Raw genomic sequence first — 23349 nt, forward strand, 5'->3', positions numbered from 1 at the left:
GTGCTGTAAGTGCCCCCATAACTACAAATGAATGAGGGAACTAGGGAAACTGAAACCTACATTAAATGAACTACTATACTTCTCTGATTCAAAACACTTCTAAACAAAGGATGAAAGTACACAAAGCTTTCTTCGAATACCCTGCTCTAATAACTCTGGACTTGTATCACCGACTTAAGACACAGTCTGGGGACTGGCGCTGTGGGGAAGCAGGTAAAAGCTGCTGCCGGCAGTGCTGGCATCCCATATGGGCGCCAGTTTGGGTCTCAGCTGTTCCAATTCCGATCCAGCTCTCTGATAATGGCCTTGGAAAGCAGTAGAAGATGGCCCAAACCCTTAGGCCCCTGAACCTACTTGGGAGACCTAGAAGAAGTTCTTGGATCATGGCTTTGGATAGGCCCAGCTCCAGCCAATGCGGCCATTTGGGGAATAAACCAGCGGATGGAAGTCCTCACTCTCTGCCTTTGCCTTTCAAATAAATTAATTTAAAAAAAAAAAAAAAAAAAAAGGTACGGAGTCTGGTGAAGTCCAGAGTAGATTAAGGAATCTGACATTAACAAAAACAGGCCCTGGACAAACAGCCTCATAAACACCCCTCACTTCTCTTCCTACACCAGACACCACTGATGCCTGCTCAGTACCCACCTGAGTTATAGATTTCTTCAAGATTCATGGAGTCCAGCACACTGAAAGGCATCCACAGTTGTTTGTGTTCCACCTCCTTGCAGTAGAACCAGTGGGGCTGAACAGGCTCGTACTGGTTCTGAAGGAGAAAGGGAGCCGGCCCCTGCACAGAGGGACCTGCAGGCCTGGCGAGCGCCTGCTGCTGCGCTGGTGACTGCACCGGAGGCGGGGCCTGGGGAAGACAACAAACGTCACGTCTGCCCGTGCTGTACCGCCAGAGACACAAATTTCAACATCAGCGATACTTACCCTACATGTTTTTCTCAACAAATATTTACTTCTAAATATTTATTTACTTATTTATTTGAAAGGCAGAGTTGGAGCCAGAGCTGAGGCGTAGCAGGTAAAGCTACTGCCTGCAATGCCAGCATCCCATATGGGCACCAGTTCAAGCCCTGGCTGCTCTGCTTCCAATCCAGCTCCCTGCTGATGCGCCCGAGAAGTCAGTGGAGGATGGCCCGAGTGCTTGGGCCCCTGCACTCACAGGGGAGACCTGGAAGACACTCCTGGTGCCTGGCCCAGCCACGGCTGACACGGCCATTTAGGAAGTGAACCAACGGATGGAAGATCTGTCTCTCCTCTCTTTTTCTCCGTAACTTTGCCTTTCAAATAAATAAATGAATCTTTGAAAAAAGAAAGAAAGGTAGAGTTAGAGAGAGAGTGTGTGTGTGAGAGAGTTCTATTTGCTGGTTCGCTTCCCAAATGGCTACAAAAGCCAAGAGCCAGGAGCCCATAAATCCATCCAGGTGGCAGGGTCCTAAGCATCTGGGCCATCATCCACTGCTTTTCCAGATACAGTACATTGGAGCTGGGTGAGAAATGGAGCGGTCAGGACTGGAACAAGTGTTCACATGGGATGCCAATGTCATGGGCAGCTTAACCCACTATGCCAATGCCAGCCTCTGGACAAATATTTAGTGAAATACTTAGATGCATACACCCCTTTATTTTTTTTTTTTTTTTTTAAAAAAAGAAAGAAAGAAAGAAATCCAAAATCAGTGACAAAGTGAACCACTGTCTCACAAGGATGCAAAGTAAACATATCTTCAGAGGAGTCAACTTAGCAGGCTGTCTCCCTGATTTATTTACCTTTGAAATGTGCATGGGGCAGGCACTTGGCTTTTGGTACAGATGCATGTGGAGACACCCATGCCTCCTACTGGGGTACCTGGATGTGACACTCAACTCCCGACGTAAGCTTCCTACTAACGCACACCACTGGAGGCAATGATTATGGCTGAAGTTGAGTGAGCTGGTTCACTCCCCAGCTGTCTACAACAACCAGAGCTACGCCGATCAGGAGCCAGGAGCCTCCTCTGGGTCTCCCACATGGGTGCAGGGGCCCAAGGACTTGGGCCGTCTTCCACTGCTTTCCCAGGCCAAAGCAGAGAGCTGGATCAGAAGTAGAGCAGCTGGGACTCAAACCCATATGGATGCCGGCACTGCAGGCAGCAGCTTCACCCACTACACCACAGCGCCACCCCTTCAAATAACTAAATGTTTATAAATAAATAAATAAATAAAGATGAGAAGCTGCCAGTCTGTTCAGACAATAATTGTTTTGACTATCCCGTGTCCCTAGATGACATTTATTATCAATATCTTACACGAAAATCTGGAAATACTGAAAGGTAGCTAACTCATTAAAAAAAACTTTTTACTTCAGTAAACAAGTAAATAAAAACTAAAATATGAGCCATCCAATTAGCTTCCTTGAGAACAATGCTGACTTCAAGCATGCAGCTTACAAAGAATGCCCTCTGAAAATGATTTGTCATGTTTCTTAAACTACAGGTTAAGGTTGGGGCCAGCGCTGTGGTGTAGCATGTAAAGCCGCCACCTGCAGTGCCAGCATCCCATATGGGCACTGGTTTGAGTCCCAGCTGCTCCACTTCCAATCCAGCTCTCTGCTATGGCCTGGGAAAGCAGTAGAAGATGGCCCAAGTCCTTGGGCCCCTGCACCTGCGTGGGAGACTGGGAAGAAGTTCTGGGCTTCTGGCTTCAGATCCACCCAGCTCCAGCCATTGTGGCCAACTGGGGAGTGAACCAGCAGATAGAAGCCCTCTCTCTCTGTCTCTCTCCCTCTCCTTCTCTCTGTATGTAACTCTGACTTTCAAATAATTAAATCTTTAAAAAAAAATACAGGTTAAGGTGAAACAGAGAAAAAAACTTAGAGGGAACAGTTTGCATACAAGAGCACGGCCCCTACCGGCGGCAAGGATCCGGGAAGCATCTGGTACATCTGCACAGGGGGCACGGAGGGCACGGGGGGCGCGGGAGGCGCGGCGTGGGCTGGCATCTGGCACTGCTGCAGCTGTGGTGGTGCAATGTAAGGGTTAGCCCGGCTGCTGACCGGGGTGTGGCGGTACGGGTTGTATCCTTGTTGAGGGGTTCCTTGGGGCGGGCTCCCAAAGGTGGAAGGAGGGAGACTGCTCGGCTGAGAAGGCAGGAAAGTATTCACTCCCATCTGTGAGGAAGGTGGAGCACCATACTGAGCCTTGGGAACGGATGGCGGATACGCGTTCAGGACGTCTTGGGATCCAGGTGTGAAAGGGAGAGCGGCCGACTGTCCCGCCGGCGCCACTGCCGTCGTTAACGGTGACTGTCCGATGTTCCCGAAAGGGTCGCTGCTGCTCGAGACCTGAGAGAAGTAGCTGAACGTCTGCGGGGTGGACGCGTGAACAGAGGTCTGCCCGAGGAAGCTGTCCTCCTCACCTACCTCCGAGGAGTCCTCTGAAACACAGCAGAGGGCGAGCGATTACAGGTACTCCCCGTGGACAGGGACCCTCTTAGAGGGGGAGCTGGCTGAGGGGAAGCAGGAAGTTCACACACCATAAATAAAAGGTTTCTGGGGAAAAAGAGCTAACAATTGTATCTCTGCATTTGCAGCCCAACTTACATGTCTCCATTAGAGGGAAAAAATTTTCTTTGAAATTAAAAACTAGAAAATATGAATAAGGAAAAATAAAAGGAGAGAACAAGTATAATTTGCTTGTAAGTCTGCCTCCCAGAGACAACCACCGTCAACACTGCATTTTGGTACCTACACTTCTTTTTTATACTTTTTAAATAAATATGAATAGTTGTAAATATAGATTTTTTTAGAACTTCATGTATTTGAAAGGCAGAGTTAGAGAGACAAGGAGAAAGAGAGGTCTTCCATCTGCTGGTTCATTGCCTGAATGGCTGCAATGGCCAGGGCAGGGCCAGGATGAACCAAGGAGCCTAGAACTCCATCCAAGTCTCCCACACAGGGCGGCAGGGACCCAAGCCCTTGGGCCATCCTCTGCTGCCTTCCCAGGAGCATTCAGGAAGCTGGATCAGAAGTGGAGCAGCTGGGGCTGGAACCAGTATTCAGATGGGATGCCAGTGTCACAGGCAGCAGCTTAACTGGCTGCATTATGCTGGCCCCATAAATGTATAGTTTTCTAAAAATAAAAACAAAATTTGTACTGCTATTTGTATACATTATTTTGGTCCTTTCATTTTTCCTAAGAAATAATTAAAATGTGACTCTAGGGCAGGTGTTTGGTCTAGTGACCTGTGATCTACATTGGAGTGTCTGGGTTCAATTCCCAGCTCCAGCTCTTCAATCCAATTTCTGCTGATGCAGATCCTGAGAGGCCATGGTGATGGCTCAAGTGATTGGGCTCCTACAACCCACTTGGGAAACCTGGAATTAGTTCCTGGGTCCCAGGTGGGAGGCTTTGTATTTGGGTAGTGAACCAGTAGATGGAAGGTGTCTCTTTCACTCCCCCCTCTAATTTCCTCCTCTACACCCTGTACTGTCTCCCAGATAAATTAAATATTTTAAAGTAGTGTTTTTAAAAAGTTGTTCCATTACCTAACCACAAATAATTTCATTTCTACAGTCATGACAAGGAAGTACAAATATTAACTCTGCTGACAAGAAAGGGTGTGTCACAGCACTCACCTACAAGTGAACGTGTGGTGTTTGCACTCCCAAGGAAAGCAGGTCAGCCATTAATAGCCATGCCAAAAACCACACAGCTTCACAACCAGATCGTCAGTCACTACAGAGCACCATCTTCCATACAAGGTCAGTTCCTCCCTTTGCCCAACTTAATCCTCGCCTCGGGTATTACAAACTCCAAACAATCTCTCTTCTGCTCTGTTAGCAAAGCATTTTACTTTTCTATGACCTTAAAGGTCCACCCCATGCTTCCTAACTAACTTCTATGAGGGGCTGGTGCTGTGGCATAGCAGGCAGAGTGGTCACTTGGGCATCCCATATGAGTGCCAGTTCCAGTCCTGGCTGCTCCAGTTCTGATCCAGCTCTCGTCTATGGCCTAGGAAAGCAGCAAAAGATGGCCCAAGTGCTTGGACCCCTGCACCCACGTGGGAGACCCAGAAGAAGCTCCTGGCTCTTGGCTTGGGACTGGCCCAGCTCCAGCCCTTGTGGCCATCTGGAGAGAAAAGCAGTGGATGAAAGATCTCTCTCTCTCTCTGCCTTTCAAATAAATTAATTAATCTTTAAAAACAGTAATAATAAAAATTGTGTAAGCCCTTAGCTTGCGGATTTCCTCCTCCTCTTAATCTTCCTCTCTCCTCACTCCCTCTTATCTCCAACTGCGGAAGACACGAGTCCACCAGGGGATGAACCCACTCCCAGCACACAGGCACACTACGCCCCTGCCCAGGGAGTCCTGCCAGAGGGTGGTTCCTTTCATACTCCAGGCTTCCTCTTGACCTCTGCTGAAGGAGTTCATAAAGCTCAGAGACACTCTGGCTTAAACTCTTTTTTTTTTTTTTAAGATTTTTAGTTGCTTGAAAGACAAAGTTACAGAGAGAGGGAAAGAGAGAGGTCTTCCATCCACTGGTTTACTCCCCAAATGGCCGCAACGGCCAGAGCTGAGCTGATCCAAAGTGAGGAGTCAGGAGCTTCTTCTGGGTCTCCCATGTGGGTGCAGGGGCCCAAGGACTTGGGCCATCTTCTACTGCTTTCCCAGGCCACAGCAGAGAGCTGGATGCGAAGTGGAGCAGCCCGGACTTGAATCGGTGCCCATGTGGGATGCCGGCACTGCAGGCCAGGGCTTTAACCTACTGCGCCACAGAGACAGCCCCTGTGGCTTAAACTTCTATGTGGCTCCTACGTTTCGCATCCATCAATTTAAATAAGCTATTCCACTATGCAAATTTGGGCCACAATCCTAGAAGACACAATCTCAAATTTTCAAATCTCTAGAGAACAAAATTTCTAAAGTCTAAAAGCCCCAAACTCTAAAATCCCAAAGGACCAAACTCCTGAAAATACAATTCTGGGGAAAATAATTGTTGCGGCCAACTGGGGAGTGAACCAGAGGATGGAAGACCTCTCTCTCTCTGCATAACTCTGCCTTTCAGATAAATTTAAAAATAAATAAATGGCAGTTGGGCCGTCTTGTGCTGCTTTCCCAGGAGCAGTCACAGGGAGCCAATCAGTAGTGGAGCAGCCAGGCCTTGAACTGATGCTCTGACGTGGGATACCGTTGCAAGCCAAGGTTTAACCCATTGTGCCCACCACGCAGGCTCAGAACACTTCCACATTCATTTCTACCTGGGGGTCCTCTTTATCTAGTTTTCTTGGACTCACATCCTATTGTCTTCTGAAAACCCTCTCCAGGCCCCACCCAAAATTACACTTTGCCTATGATCTCGCATACAACCAAAACCACTAACGCCTTCCCCAGAATTCAGCTTTCTACCCTCATCACGCCTTTCCCCCACATTGGAATTGCTATTTTCGGCATTTTGGCTTTCAGAATCTCAATCTTTTAGCATCTTAAACTTTTGGGATTGTGATTTTCCATCTTTCGGGACCTCGTCTTTCATGATTACGACTGCACACACTAATTACTGTTCACGATGCATTCCTCTCACTTGTTTCTTTCCAACTAAAGACACCACCTCCTGGACAAGGCCCTCTGCACCCTTCTACTTTTCTGGTACACTCGTATTTCCAGTTCCCACGAACTTCCCTGGGATTCATCTGCACCCAGTTCATCCCCCAACAACTAAGAGCAGGCGAAAAGCCTCTGGGCTGTCTTTCATCCTTTAAGAGAACTTGAGATCAACCGGTCCAAGAAACTGCTTTCTAATTAACATCAATCACAAAGGAACTCCCACCTCAGCGTGCTGCTCGCCTCCCCTCGGGTGCTTTCTGATTTCACAGACACCTACGGGATCCAGCCCACAACCCTAATGAGCACCTGCACACCGTGAGACCCCCAGCTCCACCTCAAACCCAGAGCGTCCGCACGCGCCCCATCCTCCGGCAGACCCAGTCACTCACACCTCAGACTCCGTTCATCACCCTAACCGCCCTTTGCTCCTTTTACCACACCTGGGTAACAGCCACCCAAACTTTCCAACCAGAAACCTCAAGTCTCTCAGACTCCTTCCTCCCTCTCACGCCTTCATTTAATCAGACACTCATCAGAGAAGCGGGAACACGGCACCTATGAAGTGCCAGGCACAGGGCTCAGCCTGGGAACCAAAACGGAATGGAAACTGCCCTGGCGGCTGACACAGCTGACCAGCTGGCCTCCGGTGAGTCTCTACAATTTCATAGCCTAAAATTCTCTCACATCTGCACCCTGCTCTTCATACGCAGCATGGCTGGCTTAGACTGCAGTGCCCAGCCCTCACGATGGTCTCCAGACTGCCCACTCTCGCCACAGTCAGCCTGTTCCAGCGTAATCTATGCAAACTCTAGTCTTGGGGTGGGTACTGCGGCACAGCAAGTTAAGTCAGAGCTTGGGATGCCCGTATCCCATTTGGAAGCACCTCTGCTTCCAAGGCAACTTCCTGCTTGTGCACCTGGGACCCAGTAAATGACAACCCAAGTCTCTGGATGCCTGCCACCCACATAGAGACCCAGATGGAGTTCCTGGCTCCTGGCTTCAGCCTGGCCCAACCCCGGATGCTGTGGGCATTTGGGGAGAGAACAAATGGATAGGAGTTTTCTGTGTGTGTGTGAATCTCCCTCTCTGTCACTCTACCTTTCAAATAAATAAATCTTTTTTTTAAAGATTTTATTTATTTATTTGAGAGGTAGAGTGACAGAGAGACAGAGAGACAGACAGAAAGGTCTTCTATCTGCTAGTTCATTTCCCAAATGGTTGCAACGGCCAGAGCTGGGCCAATCCTAAGCCAGCAGCTTCTCCCGGGTCTCCAACACAGTGAAGGGGCCCAAGCACTTGGGCCATCTTCTACTGCTTTCCCAGGCCATAGCAGAGAGCTGGATCACAAGAGGAGCAGCTGGGATACAAACCAGCACCCATATGGCATGCCAGCGCCATAGGCAGAGGCTTAGCCCACTATACCACAGTGCCGGCCCCCTCAAATACATAAAGCTTTACACACACACACTTTTTTGAAAACTCTGGTCTTTCTGAAACACCTGATTTCACTATCCCACGCCCCACAGGATGCACTACAAAGTCCCTGGAATGGTGTATGAGGGCCACAGATTACCGCGGCCTCTCCTCCACACACTGTCACAGTGGGCAGGGACACACAACAGGACAGAGGGGAGAGGCCCATCCTGCCTCACACCTCCCACCACCAACTCTTGCCAAGTCTGCGGGTTTTCTCACACCTCCAGCCTCACTCACATCTACGTATCATTTTTGTTGTTCTTAAAGATGTATTCGTTAATTTTGAAAATCAGAGTTACAGAGATGGAGAGCCGGAAAGAGATCGTCCACCCACTGGTTCACTCCCCAGATGGCCCCAGCAGCCAGCGCTGGGCAAGGCCGGTGCCAGGAGCTTCATCTCAGTCACGTAAGTGCCTGGCAGAGCCCAAGCACTTGAGTCGTCTCCCTCCGCTTTCCCAGGCCTTAGCAGGGAGCTGGACGGGAAGCGGAGCAGCCCATACTGGATGCCAGGGCTGCAGCGGCAGCTTTACCCACTGTGCCACAATGCCAGCCCTCGATGTCTCTTTCAACTCAAGCATCGCCTCCTCTCCAAGGCCCTGAGGGCCTAAAGGACATCCTCTCCCTGACCAGCAGCCTGAGCCACGTCGCAAGCACAGCAGTGTACTATTCCTCTCCCTCGCTGTGCTAACAGGGAGGCTGACACGGTGGGCATCCGTGTACCAGCCACACTGTGCGGCTGCTGCAGGCAGGCCTCGGTGCGTCCTGACATGCGGGAGAGTGCCTGGCAAGCAGAAGCTGCTAAATCCACGTTTCCTGAATGTATGAAACCACTTCCTGTGCATCTCCCACTGGCATGATCAATGGGCGCTACCAAAAATCTGGCTCTTTTTGTCTCTGGAGATTCGCTGAATGGATTTCGAACTATGAGACGTTTTCACAGATGGAAAAAACACTTGCTACAGAATTTTACTTCTAAAACTATTAATGTGTGTTCTCGCAAAAATAAATAAACTCTAACAATTGCAAAGACAAGTCTATTTTCTGATGCCTAATGAAAATGTTTAGTATTGGGCTGGCGCCGCGGCTGACTTGGTTAAGCCTCCACCTGTGGGGCCGGCAAGGTTCCAGTCCTGGCCGCTCCTCTTCCAGGCCAGCTCTCTGCTGTGGCCCGGGAGGGCAGTGGAGGATGGCTCAGGTGCTTGGGCCCTACACCTGCATGGGAGGCCAGGAAGAAGCACCTGGCTCCTGGCTTCAGATCGGCGCAGCGCCGGCCATAACGGCCATTTGGGGAGGGAACCAATGGAAGGAAGACCCCCCCCAACTGTCTAACTCTGCCTGTCAAAAAAAAAAAAAAGAAAGAAAAAGAAAAAGTTTAGTATTAATTGATAGTGACTCACACAAACCAAATATTCTATAGCAAGGAAGACAGACAAGAGCCAAACCCCGTTTGTGAAGCAGAAGCTAACATAACACCCCAGGAGTGGCCTTGTTCATTCCTGCTCCTCCCAGAGTGCCCTGCTCCAGCCACGCCGTTCCTTCACCAAAGACGCGATCGAGCTGCCTAAATAAGACGAAGACGAGCATTCCTGCTGCCCGCTCTCCTCCTCACTCAACAAATACCTACTAAATATCAATCGGTCTACTGCATCCCAGCCCCTGGGGACAGACCAGTGACCAACACTCCTGGCTTTCACCCAGCTCAGATTCCAATAGCGAAGCATCACCAACTGTGTACAGCACCAGAGAGAAACAGGACACGAGCGAAGGGGAACCTTCACGGGCAGCTCTTCGCAGGAAGCCTTTCTGCACTTCTCTGTGAAAACTCTTCTTAGTCCTCCAAGCAAGAACAAATTATTCAACAGGAAAAAAGTCAGCATAGGGCTGGCACTGTGGCGCAGCGGGTTAGGCTGCCACCCACCACGCCAGCATGCCTTATGGGTGCTAGTTCAAGTCCTGGCTGCTGCACTTCCAATCCAGGTCCCTGCTAATGTGCCTGGGAGGCAGCAGACCATGGCCCAAGTACCTGGGTCCCTGCCAACAATGTGGGAGACCTGAAGAAGCTCCTGGCTCCCACCTCGCCTCAGCCATCGTGGCCACTTGGGGAGTGAACCAGCAGATGGAAGATCCATCTCCCCCGCCCCTCTGTGTGTGTGTGTGTGTGTGTGTGTGTGTCTATCTGTCTCTTCCTCTGACTTTTAAATAGATAAATAAACTCTATAAAAGCCAGCATATAATGAGGATCTACATGCAAGGCACTCAACAAGATCCTGAAAATAAAACTGTTAACGGCCATAGCTGCAAGCTTCAACCTCATAGTCCCACTGGACAGGCAGACATGTTCATTCCACGAACACTGAACACTTTGTGCCAGGCGCTATACTGGGTGCACTAACTTCTCAGGACAATCCCCTGAGACTGCTCATGGCCGGAAACTGAGGCACCCAGAGGAGAAGCAGCAAGGCCTGGGGACACACAGCACGTCACTGGCAGGGCCATACAGTCCGTGCCCCTAAGCACCTCGGTCCGGGTTATGCCACCGAATCCTCAGAAAGCAATCTCCCTGGTCAATACACAGGCTCGAACCAGGAGCTAGGGAGCTAGGGCGCACACAGGAGTGGGGGCCGCACTGTCGTGAAGAATAAAGACTGCACTCTTACCTGCACTTTACAGGTACTACATGGCTACCCTGTCCGCCCCGGGAGATGCCCTGCCCTGCCGTATCCCAGGGGTCTCCTAGTGGGACTCAGGGACACAGCGTTCCCTCGACGAAGAGCAAGCCCCGGGACCCGGCGCGCGCCCCCCAGACCCCCTAAGCTCCGGGTCCGCTCGAACGTGCCCCCTGCGGGCCCTGGCAAGCCGCCAGAAGGCGCACCTCCCGAGGGAGCCTCGTCGCCCCACGACCCCCGCCCGCCTCCCTGCACACTCTCGCGGCGCGGGACCGCCCGCCCCTGACTACCTCCCGGCAGGAGCAGCGAGGCCGGGGTAGCGGCGGCCTGGGTGACCGGGATGAAGGGCACGTTGAAGCTGAACTCTGTGGCCGAGGACGAGAAGAGTAAGTTAGTGCCCGACGAGGAGGCAGACGCGCCCCCGCCGCCACCGTTAGGCTTCCTCTCGGCCATGGCTGCGGCCCACCGTCCGTTACACGTCTCCCGGTAGCCGGGGCAGCGCCACCGGCCGGAAACCAGTCACCCTCGGGCCAGCGCACTTCCGCACTTGCGCCCAGGGACCGGAAGTAGCGGCTCCCTCCCTTCCCCTAGCTCGCGTCGCCAGGAAATAACAAGGCGGCGCCGGCGTCACGCCAGGGCTTAGCACGTGACCCCTGTCGCGGCTGCGCGAGCGAGGCTGGAGGCGGAGGGACTGGGAGAGGGGACGGTGGCCGCTGCCCGTCCTGGGTGTGTGCGCGAATGGACGCTGAAAGCCGCCGATTGCGAGGGGCGCTCCGGGCTTCCTAAAACTGTCGGAGAGATGGCTGAATGGACAGATTTGGGGAGGCCAGGGGAAGCGAGGACGAGCGGCCGCTCTCGCAGATTCGTGCCTTTCGGGACTGACCCTTGCCCCGTGGCCCAGGAGCAGAGCTGGCAAAACTTGAGACATGCTTAAGCCGTCGTTCAAAAGGGAAGCCAGGGGCTTGAGGTTGCAGGCGTGTGCCTTTAAAACAGGAGCTTTTTCTGTCCACAGTAGCCTAGTCCGAGCCGTAGTTGTCCGCTTTCACAGCTAGAGATTACAGAGGGGAAAATACAGAAATGGCCAAGCAGCGTCCTGGAGACTCCCAGAGAGGCCTCAAAGTAGCGAGCCAGGCCGCGGGTGCTGACACCCATGTGGGGTGTCAGCTTATTAAATCAGTTGACGACCCGATTTGCCTGCTGTCAAAGAGTTTTTTAAAAGCCAGAGTCTAGTTACAATGGTAAGACATTATATTAAGTAATTACCTTTTTTTTTTTTTTTTTGGACAGGCAGAGTGGATAGAGTCAGAGACAGAGAGAAAGCTGTTCCTTTGCCGTTGGTTCACCCTCCAATGGCCGCCACGGCTGGCGCGCTGCGGCCGGCGCACCACGCTGATCCGAAGCCAGGAGCCAGGTGCTTCTCCTGGTCTCCCATGGGGTGCAGGGCCCAAGCACTTGGGCCATCCTCCACTGCCCTCCCTGGCCACAGCTGAGAGCTGGCCTGGAAGAGGGGCAACCGGGACAGAATCTGGCGCCCCAACCGGGACTGGAACCCAGTGTGCCGGCGCTGCTAGGTGGAGGATTAGCCTAGTGAGCCACAGCGCCGGCCCAGTAATTACCTATTGCAATAGGAAGGTGGCCCGACAAGAACTGGACTCAGCTTTGCTCAAACAAAAAGATTTATTTACTTTTTTATTTATTTGAAAGGCAGAATGACAGACCATCCTCAAAGGGCAGCAACGGTCGGGGCTGGGCCCATCTGAGGCCAAGAATTCCACCCTGGTCTCCGACCTGGGTGGCAGGAACAACCCAAGAGGAGGGGTCATTTGTAGCCTCCCGGGCACATTAGCTGAGAGCTGGGTGGGAAGCAGAACAGCCAGTGTTGTGTCCGGTTTGAGACCCTCCCCAAAACAACTCACAAAAGGCAGACGTAGGCCAGTGCTGAGGCAAGAAGCCTGGTCCCTCACCTTCCCAGCATTTTTACCCACTCAAGTAAACAAGTACATATGTCACTACACACCTAGGCGAGTTCCTTATTCCTTATATGGCAGTTACCTAAATTTATGCATTTTATTGGTGCATTTGAGCAACTTAAGGGCTAGGCGGAAGAATCTAAATTCCAGGAATAGCTTCATTCCCGTACCCTTAGGCCTGTCTTTTCTGGCTTAAAATAAAGCCTGTCATGGAGGAATGGCGGGTCTTGCGACAGGAAGGTCCTGAAAGCTCTTAAGACCAAGATTTTAATATGTTGCCCCATATTTTATATCATTTAATCTTAACATACTACATATTATTAAGTCTTAATTTCAAATGTATTTAAACTAACTTACGGTTTGAATTAATTACTCATAACTGAACTCTACACCAGGATTCAAACAGGCTTGTTCTGAGTTGGAGACTTTTCCAAGGCTGAGTTGTGCTGAGAGCAAGGGGTGTGTGTGGCGCTTGGGCCCCACGTTACCATCTGTGTGTTAACTGGTACTTAACCCAGAGGAGACCTGCAATTCCCAGTTCCTGAAGACAGGCGGTGGTGTAAGTTGGAGCAAGGCACACCCAGGGACTGGGAATGAGAGAGAGGATTGTTGGCCGGCGCTGCGGCTCACTAGGCTAATCCTCCGCCTAGCGGCGCCGGCACACCGGGTTCTAGTCCCTGTTGGGGCGCCGGATTCTGTCCCGGTTGCCCCTCTTCCAGGCCAGCTCTCTGCTGTGGCCAGGGAGTGCAGTGGAGGATGGCCCAGGTGCTTGGGCCCTGCACCCCAGGGGAGACCAGGAAAAGCACCTGGCTCCTGGCTCCTGCCATCGGATCAGCGCGGTGTGCCGGCTGCAGCGGCGGCCATTGGAGGGTGAACCAACGGCAAAGGAAGACCTTTCTCTCTCTCTCACAAAAAAAAAAAAAAAAAAAAAAAAAAAAAGAGAGAGAGAGGATTGTGCCCTGGAGTGTCTGAATTTTCAAAAAGGCAGCTCCGGGTGGCAGAAGATTCGCACAGCAAAGGGGCGGAGGAAGAAATTACAACTGCAAGGTTGAAGTCTTTGCTGTAAGCAAGGCTCAGGGGCCTAACTGCCTATCACCAGGCTGTGGCTGGACAGACAGGAAATTCTAGCAGTGCTGAGCTTTCTCGGGCAGGCACTTTTAAATTATCTGAAAGGATCTGAAAGGCAGAGAGGAGATCACTCTCCAGAATGCCCACGACAACGAGGACTAGGTGAGGCAAAGCCAGGCACCCAGAATGCCACTGTGTCTTCCACTAAGGTAGAAATCAGGCCCAGGGTGCTGCCTGCTGGACACCGATTCAGCACAGACCAGCACTGATGCTAGGGAACAGGTTTCTTGGGCATAGAGTGCACTTCTCTAGTCCCAAATATGCTCTTCCCCAATTGTAACCTACGAGGACTTTCTCTTTTTTTCTCTCTTTTTTTTTTTTTTTTTTAGGAAAAGAGTTTATTGCGGGAAACCCAACAGGCTGTAGGGAAGGGGTAAAGAAGGAAAAAGAGAGAGAAGGAAAGCATAAGAGAGAGAGAGAGCAATCAAGAGACATAAAGAGAGACAAATCAGGGGATGGAGAGAAAGAGCCACGTGTTCAGGAACAGGACCTTCTAAAACTTTGCGGGGGGGGGGGGGGCAAGGGGATAGGAGCAGCAAATCCCATTAGGATGGGGGTGGGGCTGACACCGGTGGTTGGGCCACATGGCTGGCTGGCTTCCAGCAATGGCAGCAGGGACTAGAGCCTAGGATGGTGTCCACGGTGTAGATTGAGCCATAGATAAGACTGTACAATTTTACTAACATTCCCCCCTTTTGTTTTTTATACAGCAGGAGTTGTATGGGATTACATTAGCCCCAAAAGTCTAGGAGGGGTAGAGGGACAATGATCTGTCCGTAGAGCTACTTCCTGCTGACTTGGCGCGACGAGGTACTCTCTGCTGGCGTGGGGCGATGTCTCAAGCTGCTATCTCCTGGGTGGGGAGCTGAGTACATCCCTGTAGCAGCATTTGGTTGACTGCCTGGTTGCTGAAGGCCTTGGTTCCTTCCATTATCAACTCCTGTGAACACTTAAGCAGACGCTGTAGTATAAAAGACAGGGTAAGAAAAGCAACCAATGATCCTAAGAATGACATTAACCAGGTAATGAGAGGATTTCATGAGGAGAGGAAATGGGGGGGGGGCCCTCTGGACCCTTGTGAAGACTGTTTGATGGACATGGTTTAAAGCTGATCCCACGGCCGGCGCCGCGGCTCACTAGGCTAATCCTCCGCCTAGCGGCGCCGGCACACCAGGTTCTAGTACCGGTCGGGGCACCGGATTCTGTCCCGGTTGCCCCTCTTCCAGGCCAGCCCTCTGCTGTGGCCAGGGAGTGCAGTGGAGGACGGCCCAGGTGCTTGGGCCCTGCACCCCATGGGAGACCAGGAAAAGCACCTGGCTCCTGGCTCCTGCCATCGGATCAGCGCGGTGCGCCGGCCGCAGCGCGCCGGCCGCGGCGGCCATTGGAGGGTGAACCAACGGCAAAGGAAGACCTTTCTCTCTGTCTCTCTCTCTCTCTCACTGTCCACTCTGCCTGTCAAAAAAAAAAAAGCTGATCCCAACCCAGACCAGGAGAAAAGCCACTCATCTTTTGCAGGTAGAGGGGTTTGTCTGTAGAGAAATTCTGAACAATCATACAACACTAAGTGGGGGAGAGGACCATCAATACACTCAAGTCAGGAGTAGAGCCATCAATGTTAGTAGAGGCTATGGTTACAAGGGAATGAGGCTGGGGCCGCCGCTGTGGCACAGCAGATTAACGTCCTCGCCGGAAGCACCGCAATCCCATATGGATGCCAGTTAGAGTCCCAGCCGCTCTACTTCCAATCCAGCTCTCTGTTATGGTCTGGGAAAGTGGTAGAAGATGGCCCAAGTCCTTGGGCTGCTGCACCCATGTGGGAGACCCGGAAGAAGCTCTGGCTTCTGGCTTCGGATCAGCACAGCTCCGGCCATTGCAGCCGATTGGGGAGTGAACCAAGATATCTCTCTCTCTCTCTCTCTCTCTCTCTCTCTCTCTCTGCCTCTCCTCTCTCTGTATAACTCTGACTTTCAAATAAATAAATCTTTAAAAAAAAAGAAAAGAAAAAGGAATGAGGCCCCAAGTGGGCTAGACAGGGTCTAGAACAAAGGACAGAGTCGTTATTAGAGGACCTAAGAAAGATGTTGTCTAAGCCATGAATAAGTTCTCCAATTGAGAGGCAAATAGAAACTGACAGAAGGGGCCTGATAATAATCTGGTGGACTTTAAGGCCTTGTCAGTTATGAGGCCCAGACCTACCTATCCCTTCACATGAGTATATCCTAAGGGAGGTGTGAACCTCCTTGGGAAGGCACCCTGTTGACTTCCATTACCCAACTGGCCTGGGAGGAGAACTGGCCAGGTAACAACAGGTGGCATCTCCAACAGGAAATTTACAGTTCTGCCTGCAGTGTTACTGACCCTAGTTGGCCGTCCCCTCAGCAGCATTGGTTACGTTGGAAGCTGGGCCGAGTGAAGGGCTCTCCAGCTTGGAGCCAGAAAGATCTGCGGCTCTGACCTGGGTGTCCTTCGACTCCAGGGCAGCTCCATTTCCAGTGATCCAACTCTTGGCTGGCAGAGCTGCAGGGCTCTTCACAAGCTGACTTTGGCTGAAGCCCTGGCTTTCCACATTGAAAGCCACTGCAGTGGACTGGCCTGTTGGGTCTCCTTGAGGGCAGGTCACTGTGCAAAGAAGCCTTTAATAGGCCTACACCTATCTTTACAATTCTAATGCCTAGCTTTCTTTTCCTCCTGATTTTTGTTAAAGCAGACCAGAGGATGCAAGTCAAGGGGGTGCTCAAGTTCCATCTCTAATCTTCGGTGGCCAAAATTAGAAGTCTGTAGTCACAGGCATGTTCTGATAGTGGTTTATTTTGAGGTAGACAAAGTCCATGAGGAAAGCTATGTCCTTACTTTAAAACTTTCTTGCTAGGAGGACTTTCATTCCAAACATTGGCTGTTTGGTTGGTTGGCTGGTTGATTTGAAAGGCAGAGCAGGTGTTGGCACTGTGGTGTAGCGAGTAAAGCTGCCACCTGCAGTGCCAACATCTCATATGGGCACCAGTTCCAGTCCCGGCTGCTCTACTTCCAATCAAGCTTGCTGCTATGGCCTGGGAAAGCAGTAGAGGATGGCCCAAATGCTTAGGCCCCTGCACCCGTGTGGAAGACCTGGAAGAAGCTCCTGGCTCCTGGCTTCTGATAGGTGTAGTTCCAGCCATTGTGGTCAATTGGGGAGTAAACCATCAGATGGAAGACACTCCTCTCTCTCTCTCTCTCTCTGCCTCTCCTCTCTCTGTGTAACTCTGGCTCTCAAGTAAAAAATAAATAAATCTTAAAAAAAAAAGAAGAAGAAGAAGAAGCAAGCAAAACAACCAGGACTCAAGTCAGCACTCCAATATGGGATCCTGGCATTGCAGGCAGTGGCTTAAGCTACTGCACTACAACACAGGCCTATATTGTTAAGTCCATACTGCCTTCTGTATTGACCATGCCATTCTTTTTTTTTTTTTTTTTTAAGGCAGAGTTAGACAGTGAGAGACAGAGAGAAAGGTCTTCCTTTGCCGTTGGTTCACCCTCCAATGGCCGCCGTGGCTGGCACGCTGCGGCCGGCACACTGCGCTGATCCGAAGGCAGGAGCCAGGTACTTCTCCTGGTCTCCCATGGGGTGCAGGGCCCAAGCACTTGGACCATCCTCCACTGCACTCCCTGGCTACAGCAGAGAGCTGGCCTGGAAGAGGGGCAACCGGGACAGAATCCGTTGCCCCGACGGGGACTAGAACCCTGTGTGCCGGCGCTGCAAGGCGGAGGATTAGCCTAGTGAGCCGCAGCGCCAGCTCTTTTTTTTTTTTTTTTTTTAAGAGTTACAGAGAGGCAGATGAAGAGAGAGAGAGAGAGAGAGAGAGAGGTCTTCCATCTGCTGGTTCACTCCCCAAATGGCTACAACAGCTAGAGCTGTGTTGATCCAAAGCCAGGAGCCAGAAGCTTGTTCCAGGAGCTTGTCTCCCACACGGGTGCAGGGGCCCAAGGACTTGGGCCATCTTCTACTGCTTTCCCAGGACATAGCAGAGAGCCAAATCAGAAGTAGTGCAGGCAGGACTAGAACCGGTGGCCATATGGATGCTGGCACTGTAAGTGGCAGCTTTACCTGCTACACTACAGCACCGGCCCCTTTCTTACCAATAGTGTACAACTGTTTGAATTTATTCAACTTCTTAACAAACACTTGTTCCCTTTCGGTTTTTTTTTTTTCTTTTTTGAGGAGGAAAACTTTGTAAAGAGCAGGAAGAGGAGATGAAGGGGAGTTAGGAACACGGGGAACAAAGGTTGGGGCAGCTGCATGTTGGCCTCCAGCCAGGCAATAAAGAGCTTGATGAGGGCACAGTGGTTCCTTTCATCCAACCCTCTGGGCACTCTGGCCATCTCACTCTGCAACCTCAGCTGCCTTTCTCAAGGCCATTTTCTGGAATTCCCAAGCCAGCATTATTCATCTGTAGAATTGAACAGACGCTGTGGTCAGTCACAAGCTCAGCAATTAGCTTTGGTCAATCATAGTGTGAAAGTGGAAAGGAGCGTGTATCCGTCACAGTGATGGCAGGGACCTCGTCTGCTGCCCCCACGGGTGTGCACCAGCAGGTAGCTAAATCAGAAGCAGAACCCTAACCGGGCACTTCAACGTGAGCGCCCGTGTTCCCGAGCTGCGACGTCACGTGCTGCTCCAGACACCCACTCTGCTAGGCAGGCATCTCAGGGCAGTTGTCCTGGACGCCTGGCCTTACACTGCTGGAAGCTGTGTGGAGAACTGTCAAGGACAGTCTCTGTCGTTATCACAAGTGAACAGAGCAGTGTGCTAAACACGAGGGTGCAGGGTGGTGAGGCAGATGTGGAACCCGTCCTTTCCTACAGTTGACTGTGTCAGCTAAGCACATGATAATAAACTGAGGAATGATGAATGTTCCAATGCAGCATGTCCCAGATCATCACACGGGAACACTGGCGGCTTCAGGGGAGGGTGGGTGACTGTTTCCTGGGAAGAGACAGCAACTATTTCAAATAACCAGACCATCAACAGAGGCCCTGCTTAGTCTAAAGTGACATGAAAGTCTTCTCTGAAGATGGCAAGCAAAGTGAAGACCTAAAAGGCAGCGAGTACAAGTGAACTGGAAGGACTTGGGGAAGGGAAGGCCAGAGGAAGCAGTGGGTGGGAACCCCTGAGCTGCCATATGTGAGCGTTAAGAGAGACACACGTTACCTTGTGGCTGGAGTCCAGGGAGCAACCAGGAGGAAGCTGGGAATGAGGATAAAGAGCAGGCACCAGTCAGGTGGTGTAGCGTCTTACGGTGAGGGCAAAGGTGAGTCAAAGAAGCCTTTAAAGACACGTGGAGAAGTAACATTCTGCTGTGAACTCAGGAAGGAGCGAGCCTCGAAGGAAGAGCCATTGGCTGGCTGGGCCAGGTAGGTGACGATGGTGACCTAGCCTCGGGTGACCAGCAGGATGAGCAACGCCTGGGGGAGGCAGTCGGCCTGAACACATGTGTCGTCATTTGCTCCTTTGGAAACTTGGGGCAAACACAAATGGTTTTTGTTTTGGAAGCATAAACCCATAAGAAGGAGGAGACTGAAACAGAGATTTTGGAAGCAGCAAAAAGATGGACAAGTTGTCCGTGATGTAGCAGACCCGCAGTAGGAAAAGCCCAACGACGACCGGAGTGCAGCACAGAATCACCAGAAGATTTATGACTAGCTGGGCTTTGGGCAGCCCTGGAAGTGCTGGGGGACAGGAAAGTGAGGTCCTCGAATGAGGGGGACTGGTTGGCACTGAGCAGTCAGGTCCCCTCCCCCACTCTGAGAACGGGACCCGCTGACAGCCCCCTCTGGAGGGGGTGAAACAAGACAAAGCACATGTATAATAATACATAATACATAAATACTGAATAATACAATCTCTCCCTCAACCCGCATAGTTTTTCCACCGAGCTGCAGGAACACTAGCAGCCAGTTTCCGACTTGTAGGCAAGAGTTTGCAAGCATCCTCTCTGGGGCATGGGAACTAAAGATACAGAGCTACTGTCTTAGATTCTAACAGATGAATTTTAGAGGAATATAAACAGACTATCAGAGATACTGAGATCAGGGTTTCCCAGGACAACAGCCCAGCCACACAATCCCATATTTAACCTCAGAATCAATAAACCCCGTTCATACCCCAATTCACCTTTTTTTTTTTAAACAGGCAGAGTTAGTGAGAGAGAGAGAGAGACAAAAAGAGAGTTATAGCCAGTGAGAGAGAGACAGAGAGAAAGGTCTTCCTTCCGTTGGTTCACTCCCCCAATGGCCACCACGGCCGGCACTGTGCCAATCCAAAGCCAGGAGCCGGGTGCTTCCCCTGGTCTCCCATGCAGGTACAGGGACCCAAGCACTTGGGCCATCCTCCACTGCCCTCCCGGGCCACAGCTGAAAGCTGGACTGGAAGAGGAGCAGCTGGGACTAGTACCCGGAGCCCCAACCGGGACTGGAACCTGGGGTGCCAGAGCCACAGGTGGAGGATTAGCCTAGTGAGCCATGGCACTGGCCCCCAATTCACCTTTTAAATCCCCACACTTTATTGGTGGGGTAGAAAGATACATAACAAAGGGGAAACGGGGCTCCCACTCACTGGTTCACTTCTCCACATGCGTGCAATGTCCAAGACTGGGCTAGGCAGAAGCCAATAAGCAGAAACTCAATCCAGGTCTCTCATGTGGGCAGCGGTGACACAACCACTGGAGGCCTTATCTGCTGCCTTCCAGGGTCTGCATTACCAGCAAGCAGGAATCAGGAGCCAGAGCCGGAACTCAGACACAGGCACTCAACGTGGTACAGGGATGTCTTCATTGCCAAATTTCCACACCCAACTTCCCTCCCCTGGCCCCATCCATTCTCAACACACACACACACACACACACACACTCTCAACACACACACACACTCAACACACACACACACACACACACACACACACACGGAGAGTTAGAAGTCTCCCCACCCTTTTGTGCTATGCTAACTGCAAGGCATCACCTTACTCTTTTCTTTTCCAATGTTTTTCCCCTTCCTCAATGGATTCTTTGTTGTTTTTTAAATATTTATTTATTTATTTAAAAGTCAGGTTACCCAGAGAGAAGGAGAGGCAGAGAGAGAGAGAGAGAGAGAGAGAGAGAGAGAGAGAGGTCTTCCATCTGCTGGTTCACTCCTCAGTTGGCTGCAACGTCCAGAGCTGCACTGACCCAAAGCCAGCAGCTTCCTCCCGGTCTCCCACATGGTGCAGGGGCCCAAGGACTTGGGCCGTCTTCTACTGCTTTCCCAGGCCATAGCAGAGAGCTGGGTCAGAAGTGAAGCAGCTGAGTCTCAAACTGGCACCCATATGGGATGCTGGTGCTTCAGGCCAGGGCGTTAACCCACTGCGTGCCAGGGCGTTAACCCACTGCGCCACAGGGCCAGCCCCTGGATTCTTTGTTTTATAAAATCTCAAATATTAACCCTCCTCTTTGAGATGCTCATGAAACAATGTTCCCCTGATTGCAACAGGCTGAATAAAATAATATCCTTAATTGCCTGGGGTCTTGTGCTCCTCTCATTTTTTCGCCACTACCCCACTACTGAACTGAAGTCACATTACTCTCTGCGATGGTAGCACCACACTTCTGATATCAACTTCTAAAATATTTAGAGTAATGCCAGCAGCTGTATAAACAGCACACAGAATGCATGTTCATATAAAAATACAGGGGCCAGCACTGTGGTGCAGTGGGTTAAAGCCTCAGCCTGCAGCACCAGCATCCCATATGGGTGCCAGTTTGCATCCCGGCTGCTTCTCTTCCGATCCAGCTCTCTACTATGGCCTGGGAAAGCAGTGGAAGATGGGCCAAGTCCTTGGGCCTCTGTACCCTTGTGGGAGACCCAGAGGAGACTCCTGGCTCCTGGTTTCAGATCTGCCCAGCTCTGGCCATCAGCCATTTGGGAGTGAGCCACCAGAATGGAAGACCTCTCTCTCTCTCTCTCTCTCTGGTTCTGCCTCTTTCTGTAACTCTTTCAAATAAATAAAATAATTCCTTATGGAGCCGGCACCATGGCTCACTTGGTTAATCCTCCGCCTGCAGCACTGGCATCCCATGTGGGTGCCAGGTTCTAGTCCTGGTTGCTCCTCTTCCAGTCCAGCTCTCTGCTGTGGCCCAGGAGAGCAGTGGAGGATGGCCCAAGTGCTGGGGCCCCTGAACCCGCATGGGAGACCAGCAAGACGCACCTGGCTCTTGGTTTCGGATCGGGGCAATGCCAGCCGTAGCAGCCATTTGGGGAGTGAACCAATGGAAGGAAGACCTTTCTCTCTATCTCTCTCATTGTCTATAACTCTGTCAAATAAATTTTAAAAAATAATAATTCTTTAAAAAATATGGGGCTGGCTCTGTGGCACAGTAGGGTAATCCTCCGCCTGCAGTGCCAGCATCCCATATGGGCACCGGTTATAGTCCCAGCTGCTCCTCTTCCAATCCAGTTCTCCGCTATGGCCTGGGAAGGCGGTGGAAAATGGCCCAAGTCCTTGGGCCCCTGCACCCGCGTGGGAAGACCCAGAGGAAGGTCCTGACTCCTGGCTTTAATCGGCGCAGCCGCGGCTGTTGTAGCCATTTGCGGAGTGAACCAACGGAAGGAAGACCTTTCTCTCTGTCCCTCTCTCTCTTATTGTCTGTAACTGTACATTTCAAATAAATATTTTAAATATATAAAAACATATAAAAATACAAAGTGTGTTTAACAAAGGTCATGCTAGTCAGCACCATCATCTGGAAGGAGGCAAGAGTAGCTAGGGCCAAACCTTTGCCGCTAAGAAATTGAGTGGAAGTCCCAGAGATCTCACTCACTCACAGTTCACTGGTAAAACACAAGCCCACCTAGCTCTAGGGAAGGCTGGGAAGTGTAGTTCCCCACAAGCGAGCAGTCTCAGCTACCTCTGTACCCTGTAGCTGGGAAATACAGGTCTTCACTGGGCAACCTGTCTACACCTAGGAAAGGAGGGAAGCCTGCATAGGAAGAAGAGGGGGTGGGCGTGTGGCACAGGAGGCTCGCGTCCCAGCTCCTCTGCTCCCGATCCAGCTTCCTGCTACTGTATCCTGGGAGGCAGTCCAGGTGCTTGGGTCCTCAGACATCCACATGGAAGCCCTGATTGAGTGTCGGGCTCCTGGCTTTGGCCTGACCCAGCCCTGGCTTTTGTGGCCATTTGAGGAGTGAACCAGTGGATGGAAGATCTCTCTCACTCTCCTTTGCACATGAATGGAAATTAACAATTAAAAAAAAAGAAAAAAAGATAATTTATTTGATACACTGATGGCAGGGGCAGGATTTCACACAGTGGTTAGGATGCTGTTTGGGGTGCCTGCATCCCGTGTCAGAGTGCCTGGAGTCCTGGCTCCTCTGCTTCCTGCTGCTGTGTACCCAGGAAAGGCAACAAATGATGGCTCAAGTTCTTGGGTCCCTGGCATCCTTGTGAGAGAACCGGAGTGAGTTCTGGGCTCCTGGCTTCAGCCTGTCCTAGCCCCGGCTGTTGGGGACATTTGGGGA

General features: G+C 51.3%; 1 protein-coding gene across 2 annotated transcripts in view; it reads right to left on the reverse strand.

The window, feature by feature from the left end:
• SEC23IP (SEC23 interacting protein) overlaps window positions 1–11266 on the reverse strand; it is a 54643-nt gene extending 43377 nt beyond the window's left edge. The window contains exons 1-3 of one of the 2 annotated variants that reach the window (XM_008270608.4): window positions 11020–11266; window positions 2894–3417; window positions 646–856 (exon numbers count right to left, since the gene is read on the reverse strand). In XM_008270608.4, coding sequence (XP_008268830.3) covers window positions 646–856; window positions 2894–3417; window positions 11020–11182 — 898 coding nt within the window. In that variant the 5' untranslated portion in view covers window positions 11183–11266. The remainder of the gene's footprint in view (window positions 1–645; window positions 857–2893; window positions 3418–11019) is intronic. The other variant, XM_070057124.1, reaches the window with a different exon arrangement.
• Between the last annotated feature and the right edge of the window lie 12083 nt (window positions 11267–23349).

The sequence above is a fragment of the Oryctolagus cuniculus genome, chromosome 15 (assembly GCF_964237555.1).
Source record: "Oryctolagus cuniculus chromosome 15, mOryCun1.1, whole genome shotgun sequence".
Classification (NCBI taxonomy): Eukaryota; Metazoa; Chordata; class Mammalia; order Lagomorpha; family Leporidae; genus Oryctolagus; species Oryctolagus cuniculus.